General features: G+C 37.4%; 1 protein-coding gene across 15 annotated transcripts in view; it reads left to right on the top strand.

Annotated features, from left to right (window-relative positions):
• CaMKII (Calcium/calmodulin-dependent protein kinase II) overlaps window positions 1-27,750 on the top strand; it is a 329,599-nt gene that overhangs the window by 233,211 nt on the left and 68,638 nt on the right. For all 15 annotated transcript variants that reach the window (XM_071586329.1, XM_071586337.1, XM_071586333.1 and 12 more), the window contains exons 4-8: window positions 286-340; window positions 5,951-6,089; window positions 7,165-7,267; window positions 10,769-10,852; window positions 22,229-22,323. In XM_071586329.1, coding sequence (XP_071442430.1) covers window positions 286-340; window positions 5,951-6,089; window positions 7,165-7,267; window positions 10,769-10,852; window positions 22,229-22,323 — 476 coding nt within the window. The remainder of the gene's footprint in view (window positions 1-285; window positions 341-5,950; window positions 6,090-7,164; window positions 7,268-10,768; window positions 10,853-22,228; window positions 22,324-27,750) is intronic.

Below are 27,750 nucleotides of genomic sequence, written 5' to 3'. Positions count from 1 at the left end.
GAGCTGCGACGTATTTAACGAGGGAACTTCATCCCTCTGTGTAGTATTTTAATGCTCGGACCTGCTCTATACACGTCTAGACGTATAAATATCTTCCTTAATGATATGAAGTATATTGTTTTCCATTGTTTCAAGATCAAACATTGTGCATGCAAAACGAGGTAGCTATGTTAACAGTGGTATTTTCTTGATTCTCACTCTCCATTCAGCATAACCAAATAGTTGTCTTTAATGGAAATGTTGGTTTTGCATAAAAAAATTAAGTTTGATTTTGTTTTCTTGCAGTACGACTCCATGACAGTATTCAGGAAGAAAATTTCCATTATCTGGTGTTTGATCTGTAAGTACAGCTTTCATTTCATGATCTTTGCCTTTGAGTTGACATTTTTTTGTCCCGTCCAATATAATTCTGAAATAATGCATCCCTGGTTGCAGTCCTTCCATTGCTGAACTTTGTTCATGCAGTGCTGTAACCTGAGGATTTAAATGTGCTTGCCTGAAACCTACATGTTAAATAACTTTGCATGGTGGGAGCATGTGAAAAATCTACTTTTTCCATGGAAAAAATATCTAATTAATCGCATGTACCTTGTGACCTTGCCATCCCTAATTCACTCTGTCATTCATTGCTGCTGTGCAATCTCCTCCCTTCCTTCCCGCTTGGACTCACTCGGCAGGGCAGAGGGGGAAGGGAAAGGGGGCACAGGGTTTGGCTTTACCAGGGATTCCATGAAAATAGTTTTAGGTTCCCTCACTTGATGCATTTTTACCCTCAGTGAGAAACTGTGAGATATCTTTCTAAATATATCCTTATACAGTAACCTGCCAAATAACTGATATCTCTGAATGCATGGTCATTTTTCATGTACATCTGTGTCTACTCTGACGTTTAAACCAAGTGGTCATTATGATCAAGTCCTGTTTTCTGCAGAACTCTATTGCTTTCTCCCCACAGTAATTCCTTGTTTCTGAACCGTGGTCGCCCTCCCCACTCCCATCTCTTCCTTCATCCACCCTTCCATTCCATTCTCTCATCACTATTAAATGTTTCCCTCCAGGAACACCCGCAATCATTTGTGTGACAATTTTTGGAAAATTTAGAGTGGAAGCCACTCTTTTATTGAAACATTCATTTCCTGTAAGAATCAATAATGTTAAATTGAGATGGGTCAGGTTTCTGTGGATCCATTGCATTCCATTTACTTTGTGGAAGATCAAAGAGACGCACTTAAGATTAGAGATGAACTAGAGGAAGGAATTGTATGAACCAGGGAATAGATAGGATATCATCAGGTTGTGTACACGTCTGAACACTCCAATTTTTTCCGTCCACATTTTTTGTGCCCTGGTAGGAACTCTCCTATTGTCTAATTTTTTAAGGTGCCTTTATTTTTTCTCTTAATGACATAGCTATTATTATTCTTGTATTATTATTATTATTATTAAGCCAAGTTTTATTCTTGCTTGCTTGATATGTTAGAATTATTTTAAGGGGCAGCAAGTTTGTTTCTTTGTCCACATGATCTTTCCAATAATGGTGATGGCCTCTTCTCCACAAATTTAACACTTATAATGTGTCATTGTGAAATATGAAAGGAGTTTTTGAAACTCTCAGTTTTCATGTGTGGTATGCTGCTGCCACTTGTTTCATGCTGTGGATGCATTCCCACCACACAGCTTTCCAATTATTCATAGTGTATTATGTGGATGTCCTTGGGGTGTGAGGTCTGTAGGTGGGTGAGGATTGAGAGTTCTGTCCCAAGAGGAAGGGGTGACCTGTTACCAACGACCCCAGCTGAAGCTGTCGAGGGAACATTTTCAATGTCCCTCTCATCGGCAACGAATGAACTCGCCCTTGTGGGGCTAAAGGCCTCTTTCACCTCATCCCCATCATTAGCTATGTCTACCTCATCACCAATGTCTCAATATTTTGCCAAAATAAATTGTCCAGACTTGATGCCAAAACAACATCGCATGTCCTGCACTGAAAGGACCGCTCCAAACTCAATAGTAAAGGCTGCAAATACCAAATTCCCTCCACCCTCTCAATGTAGACCCAGGACACTCTCATTCAACCACCCTGTACAAATCTTCATCCAGCTAATTCTCAATAAATCATTAAACCAGGTATTTGTAAAGTATTGTATTCCACCTAACAATCTCACTCACTTTATCACATTGAGCAATTGTCCAATGCTGTGGATCCCTGCATTCCATCCGCGCTCACACCTGACCATGGCACCGGGCTGATGAAGGAAGGGCCCCTCCCTTCTCTGCCAAAGACTCCTCACCCCTCCGCACGCATGTGCGTCCGGATGACATAAACATTGCCATTACCATGACAGGCATCCTAGATATTAGAAATAGATTTCCTCCCCATCCCTGCTGAATGCCTTTTGTGAAAAATGTCTTCACTTTTAACAATAAATATAATCGAGAGACAAAAGGCACGTCCTCGCATAGCAGCAGCATACTCCAACCATTTCATGTGCACACTCATGAACACTTTGCCCAAAAGACAACCTCTCCAGCCTCTTTGCTGTGGAAGTGGATGCTCTGCAAGTTACATTCATTACTATTGCAATGTAAACAAGCCTATGGCTTCTTTGTCATTATGAACAATGAACTTTATCCTCTGTCATTTGCTCTCTAAATTCTTCGGTGGTATCTTATATTTCCCCAAAATCTGACTTCACCGTTTGCATTTGCCATCTATATCCACACAAAACCAGCCAAGCATCCACCTAATCCACTGCCACAATCGTCATCCATCACATACTCCATTTCTTTTTCCCTCTCCAATCTACGTCATGTAGCTGTGATAATGCCCCCTCACTATGACAACACTTGGAAAACTTAATCAATCCCTCAGAAAAGTCAAGCACCCCAAAAAGTTTCTCAAACACGAAATTCCCTCACGCACTGCCCATCGCACTGCTCATCTCAAAGCACTCTACCTGGATAAGATAATTTTATTTTAGTTACCTTCTTACCTTCCCACCAGAAATAATGACAAATTCTACTACATGTATGTATATCCTGTAGTAAGAACCTATGACTCCACTCATGACTCTTAGAACATTGTCTCTATGTAACATGCCAAGTGTCCCATGCATCAGTGTGGTAGATTAAAACCAATGAGGCCTCCACTTCACATGCCCTCTCCTTATCTGCACCCAAAGCCACAATAGTTGTCTCCTTTCCTGTACCACAGCTGTGCATCCCGAACAAACTTCACTTGCTGCCTGCACATAACCAAACTAGCAAATCATCTCTCCTTTAATTGTGTCCTCCTTTTCCGGTTAATAAAAGCACAGCCACTCTTCCCATTCATTACATTAACCGTAGATGACCAACAAAGTCCTGTGTTTTAACCACCCCATCGTGGAATGCACATTATGCAGCATTTACAGACGCTTCATAATTTGAGTGATGGAAACCCTCAAACTTTAATCAGCTAGCACTGGTGGAACTGGAGAATGGTGCAAATCCAGGTGCTTAAGATTTCTACCTCTGGGGCTCAATGTGCCCCATGGAGAGGCAATGGTAGTCATCATCACCCTTCTCCAAAAACTAAACACCACTCCTGCCTTACCCTCCTCTCGCACCTGAGCAGTCTGAGACATGTAAAGGTTGCAGATTAACCTCCTGTCCCTTCAATCTATTCCTATTTTCTTCAAAATACTGAAGAGTTTTTCCTAATTCACTCTATCAATTGTCTTTTCAAAATCTACGACTTGGGCAAATATGCCCTGAACGTAATCTATACTCCTCTCAAATATTGCTGACTTAAGTTCTCTTGTGTACAATACTCTTCCTTCTCTCTATTCCTTCCATCTCCTTTGGATCTTTCCTGTTTCAACTATGATTTTATTCAACTTATCTCTTACTGGAAACTCATATTTTCCTTTCTTGAATGGAAGAATAGTTTGGATTTTGAAATAGTAGATGTTGGAGAATAATTTTAAAAATTTTAAATATATAAGTTGTTCAAAATGCGTATGGGCATTGATAATTTTTTATGCATGAGCCATTTAGTTCCTTACACTTTAAATATCATTGAACAAACTCTTTAAATCATCTGCATTAAATTCTGCCACTTGAGATTTCAGCCAGTTCTGTGCTGAGGATATCAACCCTTCAGTTTTTGTGAACATTGGGACAAAAGCTAGTTCTTGGGGTTTATTGGCTTGCAAATCCATATTTCATCGCCAGTGATGAAATGGGAAAAACATTCATTTCCCCCGTGGTTTAAACTGAGAGAACACAAGCAAATGTTAATCCCTGGTGGTTGTTAGCACTTGTCAACATTTTTGGCCCCAATCATCTAGACAGATTATGTTACAGTCTCAGTCATGGTTCTGAATAATGCTGCCATGGAAACCCCTGGAAGTTATTTGGAAAAATCAGTAACCTTCCAGCAATGATTATTTCTCTCATTAAATGAAGAATACAGTGTATCTTTCCACTGTCCTTAATTCATGTACAACTAGTTTCAACGCTCAAGCATCATCATCAGGTACCAGCTGTAGTTGTAGTTGTAGCTGTAGCGTAGTTGTACGTGAGTAAAGGACAGTGGAAAGATACATTGTATTCTTCATTTAATTAACATGAATTTCCACAAAATGAATAACTGATTGAAGCACTTACACTTGATAAAATTTTTTATTTTACGACCAGGTTTCGATGTATTACATCATCATCAGGTGGATTTTTCAAAATTTTATTAAGTGGAAAAGTGCTTCAATCAGTTATTCATTATGTTCGACTTCCACCACATCACGCCTGAAGCTACTCAATTAATTTCCAAAAAGTTGAGCTAGGAAAAACTGAATATCATTTCTCTCCTTAGCATTCACTTGCTCATCATGGCCATCACCTTGGATGCGAGGCCGCCTGTGCCATTCCTCTGCTGATTGTGTGCATTTGAAAGGCCTTTCCTGAACTCATTATCCCATTGCCTCACTTTCCTGTCACACATTGTAGGAGGCCCATATTTATCACGACTTGATGGCAAATTTCAGCAGTGCTAAGTTCTCCCTTGCATTTAGAAATCTAATCTTTGTTTGAACTTTACAACTGGTGGTAGTGGCTATAATTGCATTCATTATAACACACTGCCATGCAAAGAAAAACAACCATGAACTGACAACAAATGGTGGTTGCATGTCCAACAAACCACTCAAAGCCATGCACGAAGTAATCAGTGCTGCCGATCACTATTTATAACTGATCGGCCCTTACTTTAGTAATAAGCCTCATTCATCATTGTTAAGCTGGTCAGATGAGATTGTTATGGCTCTCATGGTGAATGAATGCTCTAATTACCAATTTTCGTTACTATAAAGGAGAGGGCATGGTAGTCTAGTGGGCTGTTGACCAGAGGGCCCAGGTTTGATTACAGTTGATTCCTCAGCTTCACCTCAGCTGTGTGCTTTCTCAGGTACCAGTTCTTTCTGTGAAACCGGAGGCAGTGCAGGGAAAGGAATCGACCCCCCTAAATATGTGTAAATTCCACATGCCATATAGATAGATAGTGGTCTTTATTTGGGCGAAATTGAGACCAAATGGTCCCTTCTTCCATTTAACCCATATGCCATAGTCTAGGCAAGCTCCACCCTAACCTTTCAAACCAACCTTCTGATTGATTTCTGTAGTTATTCCTGAAATGGTGAAATATGAAAAATATCTAAGCATAATGTATTAGTTAGTTAATTATATTTTAACAGAATTTTAGTATTGTTGAAGAAAAACAGTTGATTTTGCAATTGAGGAATATGGCCTGATGAAGGCTGATGTGTAGGTGTACATATGTGTGCTAATGATTTGAATTTTAATGATCATTTCAGGCAGAGACTAAGGATAAGTTTTTAATGTAGTTAGACTCATAATGCTTTTGCTATTATTTCTGGTGTTGTTCTAATGCTGATATTTCTATTGTTATTTGCAGTGTTACAGGTGGAGAGTTATTTGAAGACATTGTTGCTCGAGAATTCTACAGTGAAGCTGATGCCTCACATTGTATTCAACAAATACTTGAAAGTGTGAACCATTGTCATCAGAATGGTGTTGTTCACAGGGATCTAAAGGCAAGTATCTCCACAAATGTAAATCTCCTGTGCATACCATATATGTGGTGTATAAATCTATACTAACCTTGCAATTTGTGAATACATTTTAAATCAAGCGCTTGAAATTGTGATCCCTCATCCTACTGTCATGCATGTGAAATTATTAAATATGCTAAATGATCATTTTAGGCAATTGATACTTCTGTTATATTGTTACTGTGACAAATACTGCCAAATTAGCAGTAATCTGCTGGTTCAAAACTCAGTGGCAAACTACATCCCAGGCAACTGTGATATGTATTTGAAAGACTGCCACCCCTTAATTCAGATTTCAATGTGTCCAGCATTTCAAAATAAGTTAGTCCTGTGTTTTAATGTTTCGGCATCAAAATATTGCCTATGTTTTGGAGCATAATTGTGCTTTTTAATAATCATGTCTGTTGAAATGGTATTTTAAAATACTTCTTATTCAAATGATACTTTTATCCATATTTATTTGCTATAAGTAGTTGTTTCTATAAGGTCAAAAGCCTTCTGCACCATTCCTATTCTCCTTTCTATATCCATATTTTTTCTTCCATAGCTAGTAGTCCTGCAGCCCAAACAGTGAAATAATCTCCCTTGTTCTATTGCCTCTGCCGCCAGTCTTATTTGAAGCGTATCTTTAAAAAGTTTGATGGTAGACCATTGCGTTAGATATATTCTTGTTTATATTGAAATGTAATGAAATAATTGACTTTGTAATTCCACACACTTTATTTCAAAATAACATTTCATTACATTTCAATATGTTATGCAAATTCCATAAAGTTATGCCTGAGACAACAAAATTTAATTATATTCTTGTTTATCTTGACTTTAATTTGGGATTCAAACGTGGAATGTTGTGTACCCCTTGTTGAATTTTTAAAATCATTCTTAGAAAGAGTACTTTTAGTACCTTTGTTGAATAATATCTGCAAAAATTGCAGGCCCAACCACCACCACAATTAAAGCACATGCTTCAAATACTGTGTGTGGTAATTAGAAGAAACGGATTATTTATTTTGTATTCATAAACCAGTCTGAAATATGCAATTCTTCTCCTTTCCAGCCTGAAAATTTACTTTTAGCAAGTAAAGCCAAGGGGGCAGCTGTGAAATTAGCAGATTTTGGTTTAGCAATTGAAGTCCAAGGGGAGCAGCAGGCATGGTTTGGTGAGTGTGTCTGTTGTCTTTAATTATCATGCTCATGTGAAGGAGCAAATGATAACGATAAATGTTTTTATCATTATTATTATCATCACCAGATTAAATAGCATCCAGTTCAGTTTAATACCTAATTTATCTGCGTAGCGGAACATTGACTATAATGCCCCCTCCAAAAAGATAAAATCTTCTGCTCTGTGCTCCATTTCCTGTGCCCCTGACTTTGATGAGCGCACCTCTGGAAAGGGTCTGTGCAGAAATGTCTATATGCACTCAATATGGATTAAATTAAAATAAGTTAATTTATAATTAACATTGGGGGGCGGTAGTCCAGGGGTTGGACTACTGACTGGAGGGTCCTGGGTTCAATCCCCGGGCAAGTCTCTGGGCACCTGCAGCTCCACCCAAGCTATGTGATTTTTTGGGTACCAGATCTTCCTTGGAAACAATAGCCGGCACAGGGAAAGGAACTGACCCCCCTACCCTGATGTCTGAATTTTTACATGCCGTCGGGCTTAGTGCTGGGTGAACTCTACCATCACCTACCAAACCAACCTTCGAGTTGATTACTTTGTTTATGGTTTTTTTTATAATTAACATTTGGGTGGACGAGTACCTATTTGCCACATCATGAATTGATACTTTTTGCGATTGTACAACCATTGTTTCCAAACTTTCCAACTCTTTCAAAGATGATCACTTAATTAGTATGAAAATACATGCATATACCTGTACATCCTGTATATTATGCCTGAATTTCAAACAGTATTTTGTTTAAATGAATAATGTCACCTTTATAATATAAACAGATCATTAACCTTCAGAATAATCATGTAGTGGCAAATGAGTGTACTTATCCTAGAAATATTGTGACTTTACAGTAATATAGTCCGTCCCTAAAATGAATTTTGATGTTGAAGACTGATAGTCTAGATAAGGTTTTATGAACTCTCTATGGGATTCCTAATTCTTCAAAAATTCTTATGTACTTCTTTGTATCAGATTGATGAAGTTTTCCCAGGTCTTCTGCTGGGTCAGGGGCTCCATATAGGCCAATATGGAACCCCTGACCCGGTGGAAGACCCAAGAAAACTTCATTGAGCAACTAAGCCAAGAAAGCACCAGAACTTACTTTGCATCAGATTCTTTGGTGAAATACTATTCATAACCTCCTTAATTTTAATAAACTCTATAAATTTCATATATGGTACTGTTATGTGGCATATAGAGAGGAACACAAGTAGAAATAAGCACTTTCCTTACATTTTTCATTCTGTCATGAATGTCAACTTGGAATTTGATAAAGGCTGCAGCTTCAATTTCTTATGCATGATGAGGGTAGAAAAATAAAATTTGCACTTCCGCATAAAGATTTAATACTTTTTTTAGTATTAAATCTTTATGTGAAAGTGTAAAATTTCTTTTTCACCCTCTTCATGAAGGAATTCCACAAAGTTCAGCCTGAAACTGTTATGTTTCTTATGCATGACTTTAAATTGACACCACAGCACCTTGGAATTTAGCTTCTATCCAAAACTGTCTCATACTGGCCATGCATTTTCTAAATGTTGCTTTTCCTTCAGTCAAGAGCTCATTACATAGATTGCTTCTGCAAATAAAGCTTCTGAAATATCATCGGCTCTATCTTGATGAAGAAACAAAAAAATATTCTTAGAAATATTCACTCTTTCACGACTAGAAACCTTATGGATACCACCCACTGGCAAAAGCTAATCTTTTAGGCTGTCAGTTTAAAAATCACTACCTCAGCAAAGTTGAAAATTTGCATTTTATAGCTTCTCAAAACTTTGTTATTTTCTGAAAAACTGCTTTTTGGACCCTTTGTCCATGATATGGGATAATGTCTGATTCCTCCCGCCATCCCCTGAATTACAATCTCATCAGTGGAGTCTCCTTTGTCATGCTCAGGCATAATTCCATATCAGGGTTAAAGGGGACCAACATACTTTTACCTGCAAATATCCCTCTTTCCATATCGCAAAACATCTAATAATAATAATAATAATAGCTTCATTGGTCCTAAAGATATGAAAATACATTTATGTATGAGACTGTTAATATACCAGAGGACAGCAAATACAATATCAGTTTACCTTAAGCATAGCGACAAATTATGAGTTAAGAAATTCATCAGTTGTATAGAAGCAAATATCCTGGAGATACTTTTTAATTTTGATAGGGTAGAAACCCTATTTGCATTTTTAATAGCTGAAGGTAAACCGTTAAATAATTTACAACTCATACATGACTAGAAAAATGATCCATTGCTATATAATGTAAGATTATGTATGGTGTGTTACAAAAATTTCCTGTTTGTGTCGGGTGTCTTATCTATCGATCCAACCACCACTCCAATTTCCCCTAGAATATTTTGATTTTACCATTCCAGGTTCGTTACAAATCACCGCTCCATAGAAATGGAGATGGTGCATGTGCTTTTCCTAGAATCTTGAATATGATGAGCAAATTTTTAAATGTGTGTCATATTACTCAATAAACGCCTTGAAATATTACAAAGTTATTGCATCTTATCCCTCTATGATGGAAGTGGCTTGGTGGATTACATGCTCTGCCATCTAACCTCTTTGAGCATAGGCTCTGTAGCCACATCAGAAATTGGTATTGTTGTGATGTAGTAGGTGTTGTGTGGGCTAATTTGTGGTGCAAACTGACCTTAGCCATCGAATCACCCTCAAAGTCCAATGCATAATACTCCGTACTTAAACTTTGGAAAGCGAATCCTTTGTTTGTGAAGTCAAGTTTGTCTGCCTTGAAGTGTCATAATTAATATGATAGATAACATTACTCAGAAGCACTGATATCTTAATATTCATTGCCTATTATTTAATTTAAATGAAAGAATCATGCTCCGAGGTAAAATAATGAGTGAGGAATATCTCTGTTGCTGTCACAAGCGTCTCAAGAAGGGCTATCACATTAGAGTAAAACTTCAAGCCCTTTGCTTTGATTTACACAGCAAGCATCCAATAATATTGGCATTTGCTGTATGTGCAATGGTAAATGAATAACCCACGATTACCTTGGCCCGAAAATGTTCACTAAAAAGCAGAATATGATTTTGAAAGGAGTGAGCAGAGTCAATGCCCAGTTAAGACTCTTTATTCAATGGGTGGAGGCATTTTAGGACAATATCCTTAAGCAGAGCTTCATCCTATAAGATACCGCATCAAGTATTATCTTGGGGCTGGTTGTTGTCTGATTGAGTGTATTGGATAATTTGGCATCACTTTGGTTGCCATTCTGTGATTTATTTTCATTGATCATCTTCATCACTGTTTCCTATCACTGTGTAATTTAAAATTTTAATTAGTTAAAAAGAATAACTCTAACCGCAATTGGCATGACTCTGGTGTCCTCCAGACTATTCCTTCTTTCATTCAAGGAAAATTCATAGTCCTTGGAAAACACTCCAAAAACTCCTTCTGATGCCCAGTTAAAATGATTAATATTGACTATTTATCCTTTCAGGGTTTGCTGGTACACCAGGTTATCTTTCTCCGGAAGTTTTGAAGAAAGAGCCGTATGGAAAGCCAGTTGATATTTGGGCCTGTGGTAATCACAACAATAAATATTTAAAATCATTTATACTTTGTGTACATGCATGCACTTGGTATTTTAATACTATTATGCATATATCTTTATGTAATTACATGTGTGTGTGTGTATACACACACGTACATTTATGTATATATAAATGCATATATATGTATGTATATATGTATGTATGTATATATGAATGTATGTATATATATATATGTGTGTATATATAGATATATATATATATATATATATATATATATATATATATATATATATATATATATATATATATATATATATATATATATATATATCCCTCCCCGGACTACAACCTTGACGTGGTGGAAGGGCTTGTGCGTTCCGATGACCCCTAGAGCTGTGCTGGCAGGAGTAATAATTATTGCTCCTGGTAGGGTCACCCATGCCAGATAGGTCGAAGGTTAGGAGCCAGACGAAAGGTAGTCCACGCAGCGTCTGTTCCTCAGTGAGGCGGCTGCAATGGCGTCTGACCCCAGTGGGGCGGCCAGTAAGTGATGGTGTCACGTTAAAAACACTATTGAGGAAAGCAACAGGAAACCACCTCAATTATCATTCCCAAGATTTAAATGATGGACAATACAGAGATTTTGAGTCTTGACAACTACGGGGGAGGCAAAGCTTCCACGGCCGTCATCCCACAAAACCCTTGCAAGGGAAAACCAGCAGCAGCAGGACAGAAGACGCAGGAGAAGAAGACCACATTAGTCAGAATGGGAACGTGGAATGTTAGGACAATGATGAGGACAGGGAAATTGGAGAATGTTAAGCGAGAGATTGAAAGGGGAAATATATATATTTTAGGTCTATGCGAGGTGAGATGGAAATATAGCGGGGATTACTGGAGTGATAAGTATAGAATCATATACAGCGGTGGGGACGACAGCCAACGAGGGGTTGCCGTAGTATTAAATGAAGAGGTAGGAAGAAGTATAGTCAGCAAAGAATAGGTAACGGATAGAATACTACTAGTGGAGATAAAAGCAGAACCGACGAACTTAGTTATTATTCAGGTATACATGCCACCGAGCAACCATAAGGAAGAAGAGGTCGATAGGATATAAGATCAGTTAGAGGACATGATCGCGTGTGTTCCTGCAGGGAAACATTTGATAGTGATGGGGGATTGGAATGCGACGGTAGGCGAAGGAAGAGATGGTGATGAGGTGGGGGACTACGGTTTAGGCCCGAGGAATAACCGCAGGGAGAAAGCAGTTGAGTTCTGCAGAAGACAAGGGTTAGTCATCACCAACACTTGGTTTAGACACCACAAAAGATGCAGGTATACATGGAAAATGCCAGGTGACTCAGGAAGATATCAACTAGATTATATCCTGGTTAGACACAGGTTTAGGAACAGTGTGATAAATTCCCACAGCTTCCCGGGAGCGGATGCGGACTCAGACCACAATTTAGTTGTTATTAAATGTAGCGTACGTTTCAAAAAGATAAGGCAGGGGCAGCGAGTTAGAAAATGGAATGTAGAAGCATTAAATGGGTTGAAAAGGAAGGAATACAAACAGGCGGTAGAGAAAATCATGGAGGATGGTAAAGGGCTTAGTACTATCGAAGAAAAATGAAAAATGATCAAGAAAGGGTTGTCTAAAGCCGCAAAAGACACTATTGGAACCGTTAACGCTAAAAGGACTGGGAAACCATGGATCACGGATGAGATGATTAAAAAGATGGATGACTGGCGAAAATGGAAGAATATAAATACAGAATTAGGCAAAATGAAGTACAAAGAATTGATCAATAAATTGAGGCGGGCAACAAATAAAGCAAAGGAAGCATGGTGGAAGACGCAGTGCGAGGATATGGAAAGTCTGTAGAGGAAGGGTGAAATCGGTGCGCTGTACAGCAAAGTTAAATAGTTATCGGGAAGTAAGAAAGGAAGAGCTATGCTAACAGTTAGAGATAAGGCGGGTAAGGTATTAGTTGACGCCGGAAAGATCCAAGAGAGATGGAAGGTGTATATAGAAGAACTGTATAGTAAAGAACTCAGACCAACAAAGTTAGACATTGAAAAAGAAAATGACGTAGAGGAAGACAGCTTAGGTCCAGGCATACTAGACAATGAGATAGAAAGGGCATTAAGGAAGATGAAACTAAATAAGGCCGTGGGGGTAGGTAACATTCCCATGGAACTTTTAAAATGCTTAGGAAAATGTGGGAGGAAGAAGCTATATGGGCTGATCCGTAGTATTTATGAGGAGGGAATCTGGCCGGAAGACTTTGTGAGATCAGTTTTAGTTCCTATTCCGAAAAAGGTAAAGGCCACATCCTGTGAGGACTATAGGACAATAAGTTTGATATCCCACGCAGCTAAAGTTGTCCTCGGGATCATAAACAAAAGGATAGAGAGTAGGGCAAATGTTTACTTTGGGGATGATCAGTTTGGGTTTAGTAAGGGGAGAGGTACGCGTGATGCCATTGCAGTAATGAGATAATTAATCCAGAGGAATATAGAACACAACCAGGAGGTATTTGCCTGTTTCGTAGATTTCGAAAAAGCATTTGATAGAGTGAATTGGGAATAACTAATGAGTATATTGCAGAAAATAGGAATAGATTGGAGGGAAAGGAGGCTAATCCGCAACCCGTACATGTCTCAGACTGCTCAGGTGCAGGTGGGAAATGGGGAGTCAGGATGGGCAGTGTTAGGAAGGGGTGTAAGGCAGGGTTGCCCATTATCACCGTTGCTTTTCAACCTGTATGCAGAGGAAATGATCAAAGAGGCATGGGAAGAACTCGAGGTGGGAATGAAAGTGGGTGGGGAATTCGTAAAATCAGTTAGGTTTGCTGATGACCAAGCTTCAGTTTGTCAGTCAGCCAAGGGGCTGCAGGCATTGCTGAGTGAATTGGAAATTCAGTGCGACAAGTATGGGATGAGAATCGATATAATAAAACAAAGGTTATGTGATTTTCTAGAAAGAAAAAGCCAAGATAAACATAAATATAGGAGGGCAAAAACTAGAGCAGGTAGAACAGTTTACGTATCTCGGTAGTGTTTTGGACCAACACAGTCAAAGTAGTAGGGGTGCGAAGGAGAAGAATTGCGCTAGGCAAAGAGGCTTTCACAAGGAGGAGGGAGTTGATGACAGGGACTTTTGAGTGAGCATGTTAAGAAAAGACTCGTAAAAACTTTGATATGGAGCGTAGCTATGTACGGTGCGGAAACGTGGTCATTGAAGCAGGAGGATAGACGTAGATTGGAGGCTTTTGAAATGTGGGTGTGGAGAAGAATGGAGAAGGTGAAATGGACAGAGAAGAAAACAAATGAGGAAGTACTTGGTATGGTGGGCGAAAGGAGGGGTTTGTTGGGAGCAATCCTATGGAGGCAGGAAAAGTGGATGAAGGGGGTGTTGACCGGCAGTGGGATGTTGAAGACTGTGATAGAGGGTAGAATGTTGGGCAAAAGAGGAAAGGGAAGGAACAGCATAGGGATGTTGGACGGGATGAAGGGAGGAAGAAAGTACTCTTAGATGAAGAGGGACCTGATATAGAGTAGGATGATGGATTTTGTGTTTTGTTAGGAGAAATAAAATATTTGTTTGGTAGTTGTGTCCATCCAAAAACCTACCTTAACCGGTAGATTACCTAAAAAATATATATATATATATATATATATATATATATATATATAAATATAAATGGGTCGTGGTAGTCAAGTGAGTAGAGCGTTGGACTGCTTACTGGAAGGTCCCGGGTTCGATTCCCGGGCAAGGCACCGGGCACCTGCAGCTCCACCCAAGCTATGTGATATTTTGGGTATCAGGTCTTCCTGGGAAACCATAACCGGCACAGGGAAAGGAACTGGCCCCCTTACCCTTGTGTGAATTTCACACGCCGTCGGGCTAGTACTGGGTGAACTCTACCATCATCTACCAACCCGACCTTCGGGTTTGATACTGTGTTTATGGTTATATATATATATATATATATATATATATATATATATATATATATATATATATATATATATATATACATCCATACATATATACATACACATATATATATATATATATATACATCCATACATATATACATACACATATATATATATACATGCATACATATATACATACACATATATATATATATACATCCATACATATATACATACACATATATATACATACATACATACAAATATATATATATATATATTTTTTAGGTAATCTACCGGTTAAGGTAGGTTTTTGGATGGACACAACTACCAAACAAATATTTTATTACTCCTAACAAAACACAAAATCCATCACCCTACTCTATATCACACACATATATATATATATATATATATATATATATATATATATATATATATATATATATATATACATATATATTATTATTAGGTAATCTATCAGTTAAGGTAGGTTTTTTGGATGGACACAGCTACTAAATAAATATTTTGTGATCCCTAACAAAATACAAAATCCAGTATCCTACTCTACATCAGACCCCTCTTCTCCCTGAGTACTTTCTTCCTCCCTTCATCCCATCCAACATCCCTATCCTGTGCCTTCCCTTTCCTCGTTTGCCTAACATTCTCCCCTCTGTTACAGTCTCCAACATCCCACTGCTGGTCACTACCCCCTTAATCTACTTTTCCTGCCTCCATAGGATTGCTCCCAACAAACCACTCTCTTTGCCCACCATACCAAGTACTTCCTCATTTGTTTTCTTCTCTGTCTATTTCACCTTCTCTATTCTTCTCCAAACCTGCATTTCAAAAGCCTCCAGTCTACGCCTATCCTCCTGCTTCAATGACCATGTTTCCGCGCCGTACATAGCTACGCTCCATGTCAAAGGTTTTACGAGTCTATTCTTGATATCCTCACTCAACGTCTGCGTCATCAACTTCCTCCTCCTTGTGAAAGCCTCTTTTCCTAGCGCAATTCTTCTCCTTACGTCCCTACTACTTTGACCGTGTTGGTCCAAAACACTTCCGAGATACGTAAACTGTTCTACCTGCTCTAGTTTATGCCCTCCTATTTTAATGTTTAGCTTAGCCTTTTTCTTTCTAGAAAATCGCATAACCTTTATTGTATAAATATTGATTCTCATCCCATACCTGTCGCACTGAATTTCCAATCCACTATTATCTTACCCGCCTTATCTCTAACTGTTAGCATAGCTCTCCCTTTCTTACTTCCCGATAAAGATTTAACTTTGCTATGCAGTGCACCAATATCACCCTTATTCTGCAGACTTTCCATATCCTCGCACTGCGTCTTCCACCAAGCTTCTTTTGCTTTATTTGTTGCCTGCCTAAATTTATTGTTTAATTCTTTGTACTCCATTTTGCCTAACTCTGTGTTTACATTCTTCCATTTTTGCCGCTCATCCATCTTTGTAATCATCTCATCCGTGATCCATGGTTTCCTAGTCCTTTTAGCGTTAACGGTGCCAATGGTGTCTTTTATGGCTTTCGATAACTCTTTCTTGATATTTTCCCATTTTTCTTCGAAAGCTCTTTACCATCATCCATGATTTCCTCTACGGCCTATTAGTACTACTTCCTTTTCACACCATTGAATGCTTCTACATTCCATTTGCTAACCCGCCGCCCCTGCCTTGTCTTTTTGAAACGGACGCTACATTTCATTTCACCTAAATATTGGTTAGAGTTGGCATCTGCTCCCAGGAAGCTTTGCGAGTTTATCACGCTTTTTCTAAACCTGTCTCTAACCAGAATATAATCTAGCTGATACCTTTCTGAGTCACCTGGCATTTTCCATGTATACCTGCATCTTTTGTGGTGTCTAAACCAAGTGTTGGTGATGACTAACCCACTGTCTCCTGCAGAACTCAACTGCTTTCTCTCTGTAGTCATTCCTAAGCAATTCCTCTCTCTGTAGTCGTGCCTAAACCGTAGTCCCGACCTCGTCACTATTTCTTCCTTCGCCTACTGTCGCATTCCAATCCCCCATCACTATCAAATGTTTCCCTGAAGGAAGACACACAATTATGTCCTCTAACTGATCGTAAACCCTTTCGATCTCTTCTTCCGTATGATTGCTCGGTGGCATGGTGCTGAATAATAATCAAGTTTGTCGGTTCTGATTTTATCTCTACTAGTAATGTTCTATCCATTACCTGTTCTATATTGAATACGCTTCTTCCTACCACTTCATTTAATAATATGGCAACCCCTCGTTGGCTCTCGTCCCCGCCGCTGTTTATTATTCTTAATTATCACTCCAGTAATCCCCGCTATCCTTCAATCTCATCTCACATAGACCTAAAATATCTATTTTTCCCCTTTCCATCTCTCACTTAATATTCTCCAATTTCCCATTCCTCATCATTGTCCTAACATTCCACATTCCTATTCTAACTAATTTGGTCTTCTTCTCCTCCGTCTTCTGTCCTGCTGCTGCTGGTTTTCCCTTGCAAGGGTTTTGTGGGATGACGGCCGTGGAAGCTTTGCCTCCCCCGTAGTTGTCAAGACTCAAAATCTCTGTATTGTCCATCATTTAAATCTTGGGAATGATAATTGAGGTGGTTTCCTGTTGCTTTCCTCAATAGTGTTTTTAACGTGACACCATCACTTACTGGCCGCCCCACTGGGGTCAGACGCCATTGCAGCCGCCTCACTGAGGAACAGATGCAGTGTGGACTACCTTTCATCTGGCTCGAAACCTTTGACCTATCTGGCATGGGTGATCCTTCCAGGAGCAATTATTATTACTCCCGCTAGCACAGCTCTAGGGGTCATTGGAATGCACAAGCCCTTCCACCACGTCAAGGTTTTAGTCCGCATACATAAAAATATTTATGTGTGTATATATATTTTTTTTACACACACACACACATATATATATATATTAATATACATATACATATATATTAATATACATATACATATATATATACATATACATATACACACACACACACACACACACACACACACACACACACACACATATATATATATATATATATATATATATATATATATATATATATATATATATATATATATATATATATATATATACATACATACATACATATATATATATATATATATACACACATACATACATACATTAATACGTACATAAATACATACATTAATACATACATTAATACATACATTAATACATACACAGTCAGGCATACTTGACAATGAGATAGAAAGGGCATTATTGGAGATCAAAGAAAGCTCTGAGAGTAGAAAACACACATATGGAACTACTCAATAGTTTGGGAAAATGTTGGAGGAAGAGCCTTAATGGACTGATTCATAGCATCTATGAAGAGGACATCTGGCCGGAAGACTTTGTGAGATCAGTGTTAGTTCCTATTCCAAAAAAGGTCATGAGAGTATATCACACAATATGATTGATTTTGCATGCAGCTAAGGTGGTTCTCAGGATCATCAGTGAAAGGATAGAGAGTAGGGCAAATGATTACTTAGGTGATGATCAGTTTTGGTTTGGGCAGGCGGGAGGCACTTGCAATGCCATTGCAGTAATAAGATTACTACTCGAGAGGAATATAGAATACAATCAGGACATATTTACCCAATTTTTAGATTTTGAAAAGGCATTTGATAGAGTGAATTGGGAAAAACAAATGACTATTCTGCAGAAAATAGGAATAGATTGGAGGGATAGGAGGCCAATCCTCAACCTTACCAGCCTGAAACTCCTTGAGTGCGAGTGGGGCATGGATAGTCCAAATGGGCAGTGATAGGAAGAGGAGTAAGGCAGGGTTGTCCATTAACAGCTATTCATATGTGTGGAGGATGGTTTAAGAGGCACAAGAAGAACTTGAGATAGGGAGGAGAACTGACTAGGGAATACACAAAGCCAGCCAAAGTTTGCTGAAGACCGAGCACCAGTTGGTTGGCTAAGGTGTTGTCAGAAATGATCAGTGCATTGGATATTCAGGGTGATAGATTTTGGATGAGAATCAATACAAATAAAACCAAGGTTATGTAGTTTTTCAGAGAGAGAAAGGTTAAGTTAAATATTAAAATGGTTGGAGAAAAAGTAGAGCAGGTGGAACAGTTTATATATGTTGAAATTATGGTTGAAGTGTTTTGGAACAGAATGGTCAATGTAGTAGAGATGTAAGGAGAAGAGTTTCACTAGGCAAAGAAGCTTTCACAAGGAGGGAATTGATTCCAGGGACATTAAATAATGTTGTTAAGAAACAGATCATTAGAACTTTGATATGGAGCTTAGTTATGTATGGTGCGGAAACGTGGTCACTGAAGCAGAATGATAGAAGTAGATTGGAGGCTTTTGAAATGTGGGTGTGGAGAAGGATGGAGAAGGTTATGTGGAGAGAGAGGAGAGCAAATGAGGCAGTGATAGAGCATGGTGGATGAGCAGAGGAGATTGTTAGGAGAAAGTTTAAGGAGCAGGAAAAATGGATGAAGGGTGTGTGGAATGTTGAAGACTATAGTAGAGAGGTTTAGGCTGGCGAGGAAAGGGCAGGAATAGGATAGGGATGTTGGACAGGATGAAGGATGGAAGGAACTATAAGGAGATGAAGATGGGCTAATTGCATAGTAGGATGTTCGGTTTTGTTTTGTTAGGAGAAACAAAATATGTATTTATTTGGTAGCTGTGTCCATCGGAAACCTACCTTAAACGGTAGATTACCAATAATTTCGCTCAGTGAGTAATTCATATAATGAGCAAATTTGTTGGTCCCAAAAATGACTACTTAAACAAGCGACTTTTTGCATGATGAGTGATGGGAAGAGGGGAATTCCCAGATTCATTGTGCTACTGCTACTGCAGTTTATCTCTAACGCTCATTCCGCTAGCGTCTTTGCGGCGCTAGTGGACTCGCATTTTTCCATACTTGGGTTCAAAAATATTTTTAGTGATACCTTTAATGCTGAGTTCACAATGTTTTGTGCATGTTTCTAAAAATTACAGTGAAGAAAAATCAATAAGAATGCCATAATTGGATAAAAATAAAAAATAACGGTAGAAATGAAAAGTAAAATCATTGAAAATCAGAAAAAGATATGCTCAACAAAGTTGAAAAGGTTGCTTCTCATATGGATAAACAAGAAGCAATTGTAATGTGACGCCATTAACAAGAATATAATTTGTGAGAAGGGGAAAGTGATTTTTGCTGACCTCTTTAATGAGGTGTTAGGATGATCAATGGCCAAACAAGTATTTAAGGGAAGCCGTGTGTGGTTTGAGAAGTTAACGAGAAGAACATTCATCCACAGCATTGAGAATCATGGTGAAGCAGCAAGCTCTGATTCAAAGGCAGCTGAGAACTTCATGGGTGACTTCAAAAAGCTTGCAGATTCTGCGGGTTGCGTGCCACAACATGTTTTCGATTGTGACGAGATGGGTCTCTTTGGAAAGAAGATGTCAAAGCAAACCTGTATTTGTGCACATAACTAGAAGAGAATACATTTCCCAACCATGAGCCAATGAAAGGCCTTCTCACTCTGCTATTTTGCACAAATGCAATCAATGAAAATCAAACCTTTGCTTGTTTACAATTCAGAAACTCCACAAGCCTTAAAGATGCATTAAGTTCAAAACAGCAGGCTAAATTAGATGTGGAGGTAATTGGAAACTATTGCATCGTGCAGTGCGTATGAAGCCTCAGCCTAATGAGGCAGGGGCAATGCACACCGTAAATTTATATAACACTCATTCTGATTTGCATTTTTACCAAATTTTGAAGTGTTGGTGAAAAAAATGTATCTGGACAGCTTTCTTGTGAAAAGGAAGTGGGTAATTATCATAAATAATTTGCAATTTATTTCAATTCCTCTTTGCTTCTACAAAATGAGTTCATATGCCTGGTTATTTCATTACTCAATAGAAGAAAAGGTGGACGTGATTCACGATCCTAAACAATGAATACATTATTTCTTTTGAATAAATTTATATGCAAAAAGTTGTTTCACTAAACGAGTGTTTCACTTTACGAGAAAGATGGCTGGACAGATTATGCTCATGTTGTGAGGGTCCACTGCATTCACACAAACAACATTATGATAAAATATCAAGTATTTAGTAATGCCATGAGTAATCAGGGAAATAGATACCAAAATCAGAGATGCAATTTAATCCTCAGGTGAACTTATTGCCTCTCCTTAGAAACAAATGATGGCTGGCTGTGTGGCTTTCCCTCTGCCCCAATCTCATTTCCTCTCTCTAATGTTTCATTGAAGTGGTCTCTTTAAGTGTTTGCTTTTTCACTAGCAACAGTGTAATAAAAATAATTTGTGTTGGAATTAGCATGATTATCAAATATTACAATGTTATCAATAGTTGAGCAACTACCAATGCTTCACAAAGTTTCCTGATTTTCTTCGTCAACCGATTTATTTGCTCTATACTTTTCTCAATCAATCATTTGATGACTACTTTACTGCAATGTGAACAGAAGTCCCTCTTTCCATCCTGAACTAACTCCATTCCACGTCCATCCTGAGAACGTATTTTTGTTCAATGTCCGATGATGGTGGCCTGATCATCAAGTTGTGAAATATTTTTCAGTGTCCTTTGTCTATGTTTCTGCATTTATCCTGATATGTACTGTGTTTTTGCTGCTCCATGTTTCCTCTAAATGTGTTTGGCTTTTGCAACCTCTTAAAAAGAAATAGATGATGTGAAAAAAAATGCATGAAAGATGAAATTGAACATTTGAGGGCATGGGGGTGTTTGTGTGTATATGACTGTTTTTAAAGAGCAGCTATGGTAATTGAAACACTCATTGAGCCCATTGACTTAAAATATATATTTTTAGCTTTAATTGTTCATATATTTGATTGTATGGTATTTTACAGTCATTTTCTTGAAACACTAGGTGATATGCACTATGTTTCAAGATTTATGCTGCAAAATGACTATCATAAGTCCATTGCAACAGAATTCAATGCTGGTTGTCGCTATTCTGAGAAAGCAGTACTGAATCTTTCCAGTAATTCATTTCTCTGTTTTGCAGATAGGAAATTTACCATAGTGACCTTAGTAATAAGAGCCATAATATATGCCCTTCAGTTTTAATGATCATCATTTAATGTGATTTATGTATCAGATTGTTTCAAATGGCCAGCTTTCCACTAATCAGAGAAACCATTCTCATGCCTGCACTCATTTCATACCATGCTGCGGTAAACCATTCCTTTGGATTCTGTAAAAACTATTGTGTAAAAATATTCACTTTAAACTGATGTGGATTTCATGTCCTTCCTTACCGTTTCCTTCCATTTGGATTCTCACTTGCATGGATATTTTGTGCACCAGAACCCTATTATTTGTCATCCCAGTCACTTCTTGAGTATCAAGATATATTTCTTTCAATATTAATATCTTTTGTTTTGTTTTATCTTTGCAGGAGTTATATTATATATTTTGCTAGTTGGCTATCCACCATTTTGGGATGAAGACCAGCATCGATTGTATTCCCAAATCAAAGCTGGAGCATATGATGTGAGTCCTATTGTGTATGCTTTGTGAAATATTAATGGGTACCTTGTGCATTGTAACAATACTAACGTTGTCTGCTTCTTTTTCCAATGTCACTTCTGCTGGCACTGGAATGGCAGATAAATTAGTCTTCATGGTGTAGCTTCAAATACCCAAGTTCCCTGTCAGACACATTTTTAAAACACATTGTTTTGAATAACCACCAATATCTGTACACTGCTCTTAAACTGTGAAAGTGAAAGTCATGTAAATTGTGCTGCATAAAGTCAAAATTGGGTTTAACTATTGGTAATTTTACTTTGTGATGGTGAACAGACTTCTGTCTTTTTCTTTCCTTTTTTACTGGGTGAATGAAACATCCTGTAAATGCAAGAATGTCATATATATATATATATATATATATATATATATATATATATATATATATATATATATATATATATATATATATATATGTTTGTATGTATGTATATATATGTATATATATATATATATATATATATATATATATATATATATATATATATATATATATATATATATGTATATATATGTATATATATATATATATATATATATATATATATATGTATATATATATGTATATATATATGTATATATATATATATATATATATATATATATATATATATATATATATATATATATATATATATATATACACAACATTTTTGAGTGAAATTCTCTTGTTTTATTTTGTCAAACATTAATGCATGGTTGTGATAATAATTCTCAAACTGGTATTAGCTATTCTCTCACAGTCAAAGTTTTACAGATCAATGAAGTTCAATGAATTACCATTAATACAAGTATGACCTGTTTATTGGCTGTAAATCCTGTCAATTTTCTTTTATAACCTCAGGTTGCTGTTTTCATTCTCAATAGGGCAATTAACTGAATGGAGCAGGTCTATTGGATTAATATAAAAGTGATGTATGCTTCATAAAATTAGCTTCCTAACAATAATCACCTAAGTAGGTTTATAAATAAAAGTCATTCTTTCTACTTTTATTTGGTGCTAAAACCATTTATAAGTGCCTGCTCTATGAATAAAACATTTGTAGTCCAGTATTCTTTGTCAGAGAAGTGTTTCTGCAATATACATCTTTTGCTGAAGGATATCTAATTTTCACCAAATCCCATCAGGTAAAATTATTGTGTTAATCTTAAACAGATCATATCAGCTGCATGTGCTGAGCAGCACTGAGGTGAGTTGAATGCGTGAGTGGTTGCCTGAGGAGCATTTAGCATTTCTCCTCCTTTAGGTTAAGCCCCAGCTCTCTTCTAATGTGCCCAATACCAGTTAGTGCAGCTGTAGTCATCCTGTTTCTACAAAAATAGGTAGTGTCGATGAGATTTGCTGTAGACATTCTGTTCTGTAGGCTTAGTGGTGGATAGTCAATCACTGGCACCCTTAAAAAATATGCCTCCAATCCCAGTTATGATAATATGAATGATGGCAACAAATGATAATGAAAGTACTAGCTCACAATAGTGCTGTCAAATCTTTTTTATCCTGTGGTGGATTAGGCAGCTTGCAGATCAATTGTGATTTTTAATAATGGTCCTTGCATTCATTAAAAAATTAATATTCCCTCCTTAATCTTCCTAACTTTTGTGTCAGTGTCCTTCTTATAACTTAGGACCACTTCCATATAAAGTAGGTATCTCTATAATGATGGATGGCTTATGCAATTCTTGTGAGCCAAGTGTGCATTAAACCCATTTTTACCAGACAATTAGAACCATGCCTGCTTAAGATGTCTGTGGAATTCCTTCCTTCCACCACCCTTATTAATTGGGAGTTGACTCTAGTCTGATGCTGGCAAGGGCTTAGTGCCTAACAACAGGTTTTTTAGGTCTATTTTAGTTGAAATATTCATTTCTGGTATGAGGGTTTCCTGTTGATTTGTTGATTTTAAAGGATCCTTGGTGTTATTGTAACTCATTTCTGCATTGCATTCATCCCATTGTTGACATCTGAACATCCTCTTCCCCATGAAAACTGGAATCTCATGTGACATTTCCTAATTGATTCACCAACAGGTTACTGAGTGTAGTCGAACCCTGAATATCCAATGCATTTGGATTGTTTGCTGGCTACAGTTGTATTTCCTACGATTTCAGAAATCTTTATTGATCAGAACTATTTATTTCTCTCAATTTTCTAGTCCTTACATCTGTGGAGGTAGTATTTTAATTATATTTCTTGGTTTATATGTTCAGTCTTTAGTGCCTGCAAAGTCTGTTTTTTGCCTGCTCTTGGGTACGTGCATGCATTCAGAAAATTTATTTTTAATTATTCATCTTTTGTTTGTTGGGCTAAAAGCATCCAATCGCAATCTCTTGACAGATTATTAGAGGTTTTGATTCCCTCTTGACCCCACGTCAGTGTAGTGTAAGGAGTGGAGGATTTGGCAAAGCCACAAATCCTAAGCAAAGGATTGCAAGCAGGAGATATTTGCTGAGAGTTAGAAAGACTTGGGGAATCCACATGGAATCGCCATTCCCTTCCTTTATTTTAAATCCTCATAGATTGCAATGATCCCTTTCTATCATACACACACACACACATTGCTATGTTCCAAGTTTTGAAATCCTATGATAATCACCAGTCTTCTTGAACAATACTTGGCACTTTATGTTTTCACTTCACCAGATATTTCTGGTATTTTATTTAGCTCTGAGCAATGCTATTGTAATGTAAAAGCAGCCATCTCTGCAGAGTCTGGGGAAATAATATCGAGGAGAGGTGCTGGAGCACCAAGACATTACTAGCATTGGAGAATGTCCCACCGGCACCCAAATCGGCTCTGGGTCCTGTTACCCTCCCTCTTGGCATTCTATTTTATGACGACATGTGGTTCTCTAAGCAGATTGATATTCTAGTCATGTTTATACTGCGCTCTGTTCCTCAACTGTGAAATAGGCAATGGGATGAATCCAGTGTAATCCAATCATCCAATCCATCTGTAATGTTATGCATTGTTGCAGTGGGATTATGGGTTTATTTCCGTTGGGGCATATTTCAGGATAATGAGCATTATCTGGAATAAGGGTATGGTATAGGATTTAGCTAATTTTATTCAAATCGTAAACTGAATGCATCATTGGTTACTACATGAAATTCTGATTGTAAGCACTTGTTCATCTGATTGAAATGCCTGGATTTTGAATGTGGTAATGCTGTGTACCAATATGCAATATTAGCAGGGATGTAGATGGCTTCCCCAGGACCATGTAAAATGGTGTGACTCAGTGGACTTCTGATATGTTATTTGTTGGTGACCCTTACTTGTCTCTCAACCTTTCATCCCCTGTTTGCAGGAATAGTTGAATATTTGTATAAGTTGATTACAGCCTGCAGGATGATTGTACTCTATATGCTGCTGTGCTCTTTAGTCATGAAAGAGTGGCTATTAACAAATACATGCTGCAGTGAAACCTCATTAGTTTGAACTGGAATGGGATGTAAATCAGTGGATATAGGAAGGGTGGAACCTGTGGTCTAGAAAAATCCAAAAGCGATGTTTTGGTGTGATCCACGATTACGCATTAAGTGAAGTTCCAAAGGGTTGCTGTTTTCAGTTTTAAAATGCTCAAAATGTTCTGATACTCTGTTCCATGGTAATGTATAGTTGTGACTGGATTTCCAATAGGTAAACTGTTGTGAGATTATTTTTATTTGACTTGAAATTAAATTTACATTAAAAATATATTCATGTCAACACTGGTCATAATGTTACCTGAAAAATCTTCCATTGGATTCAAACAAGGCTATGTTTATATGTGACACAGGAAATGACTTATTGCATTCATAATGTGGCAAGTGATACCATGAGCAATGATACCTATTCACTCTGTGGAATAAGGGTGTAGGTCATACGCATAAGATGCAAGAATACGCCGTGAGTGGAATTATCAGTGTTTGACTAACTTAAGAGTGTTTTCTCAACAGAATTCTAGTTTACTTATTGGACTAGTGTATTTCATACTTTTGTGCCATCAGATGAATATCAAAAGTCCTTGATTATATTTCTTGTCTTCAAAGCTATATCATTTCTCAAGATTTTTTTGGAAATAACAAATATTGCTCTGCATAAAATATTCCTCACCTGTTTAAAAAATAAAATTGTATGTATTCAGTATAGGCTCCAAAAGAGGTGGGGCTGTGGGCATAGGGACATTATGAAACATTTAACAATACATTCATAACATCAATATTCCTTTGAGGGCACAAATTTAACTGAAGAATATAAATAAGGCCGTTATTACTGAAATGAGGGATTTTTAGCCATCACATTTATAAATATCCCTGAAAATCACATTAGTAGTGACTGTCAAAAGAAAACTTGAAACTGAGATGTTTACTTAGGGAGGGGTGATTCATTCTGCAACAGAAGCAGCACAGGTAGCCTCTAAAATCACAAATCATGCCTAAAAAGGCAAACACCATGATCAGGAATTATTTTATCAACATTTTTTTCCCAGAGTCATCTTAACAGATGGTTCTCCATTTAGTTTCATTTGCAATTCATAAAAACTATTAACGTATGCAGTATTCCTGGGATATCAAATGTAGAAGTTGTTCAGTTCCAATTTAGATTTTATCTGTATTAAGCTGAATACATTTTATTTAGAATTAACTGAGCATATATTTGGATACAAGGTTAATTAATTAACCTGATAAGAAAAAGGAACATAAACTTAATATATATGAATGTAGGTTCATTTTTTATGGCTTTGTATTATGAAGTCGTTGATTAAACAGTTTAATTTTCATTACAAGTAGTGACTTGGCCGCATAATGTTCAATGATTATATTATCATATCAATGGAACCTTGCTTGATGAGCACCTTGCACAGCGATTAATTGGCATAACGAGCGGAAATAGTGGTCTCAAAAAGACCTGTTTGACAAGTGACTTTTCGCATAACGAGTGACAAGGGGAGGGGAATTCACGGATTCATTGCACGCCTGCTACTGCAGTTTGTCTCTAACACTTGTTCCGCTGGCATCTTAGCGTCGCTAGTGATCACACATTTTTCCAAACTTCTGTTCAAACATATAATTAGTAATTTTTGTTTGCAAAGTTTAATAATGTTTTGTGCATAGTTTTAAAAACATCGAAGACAATTCCATAAAAAGAAAGCATAAAAAAATAAAAAAAATAACAGTAGAAATGAAAAGTAAAATTATTGGAAATCGGGAACAAGATGTTAGTCTGACTTATCTAGTATGCACATCAGCTATCGGTCAACATCAACAATTAGCCCTTTTTTCAAGAACACAGACAATACTAAGGAGATAGATGCTTTAAATAGAGTGACAATAGTACCTATGCAACAGTTATGCCAGAGAAGAAATGCCTTTGGACACCTTTATAGTAAAAAGGAATTAGGCTAGTA

This window comes from Hetaerina americana, unplaced genomic scaffold (genome assembly GCF_022747635.1).
Source record: "Hetaerina americana unplaced genomic scaffold, ioHetAmer1.1.p SCAF_22, whole genome shotgun sequence".
Taxonomy (NCBI): domain Eukaryota; kingdom Metazoa; phylum Arthropoda; class Insecta; order Odonata; family Calopterygidae; genus Hetaerina; species Hetaerina americana.
The sequence above is the reverse complement of the archived record's forward strand: the minus strand, read 5'-3'. Positions and strand labels throughout refer to the sequence as shown.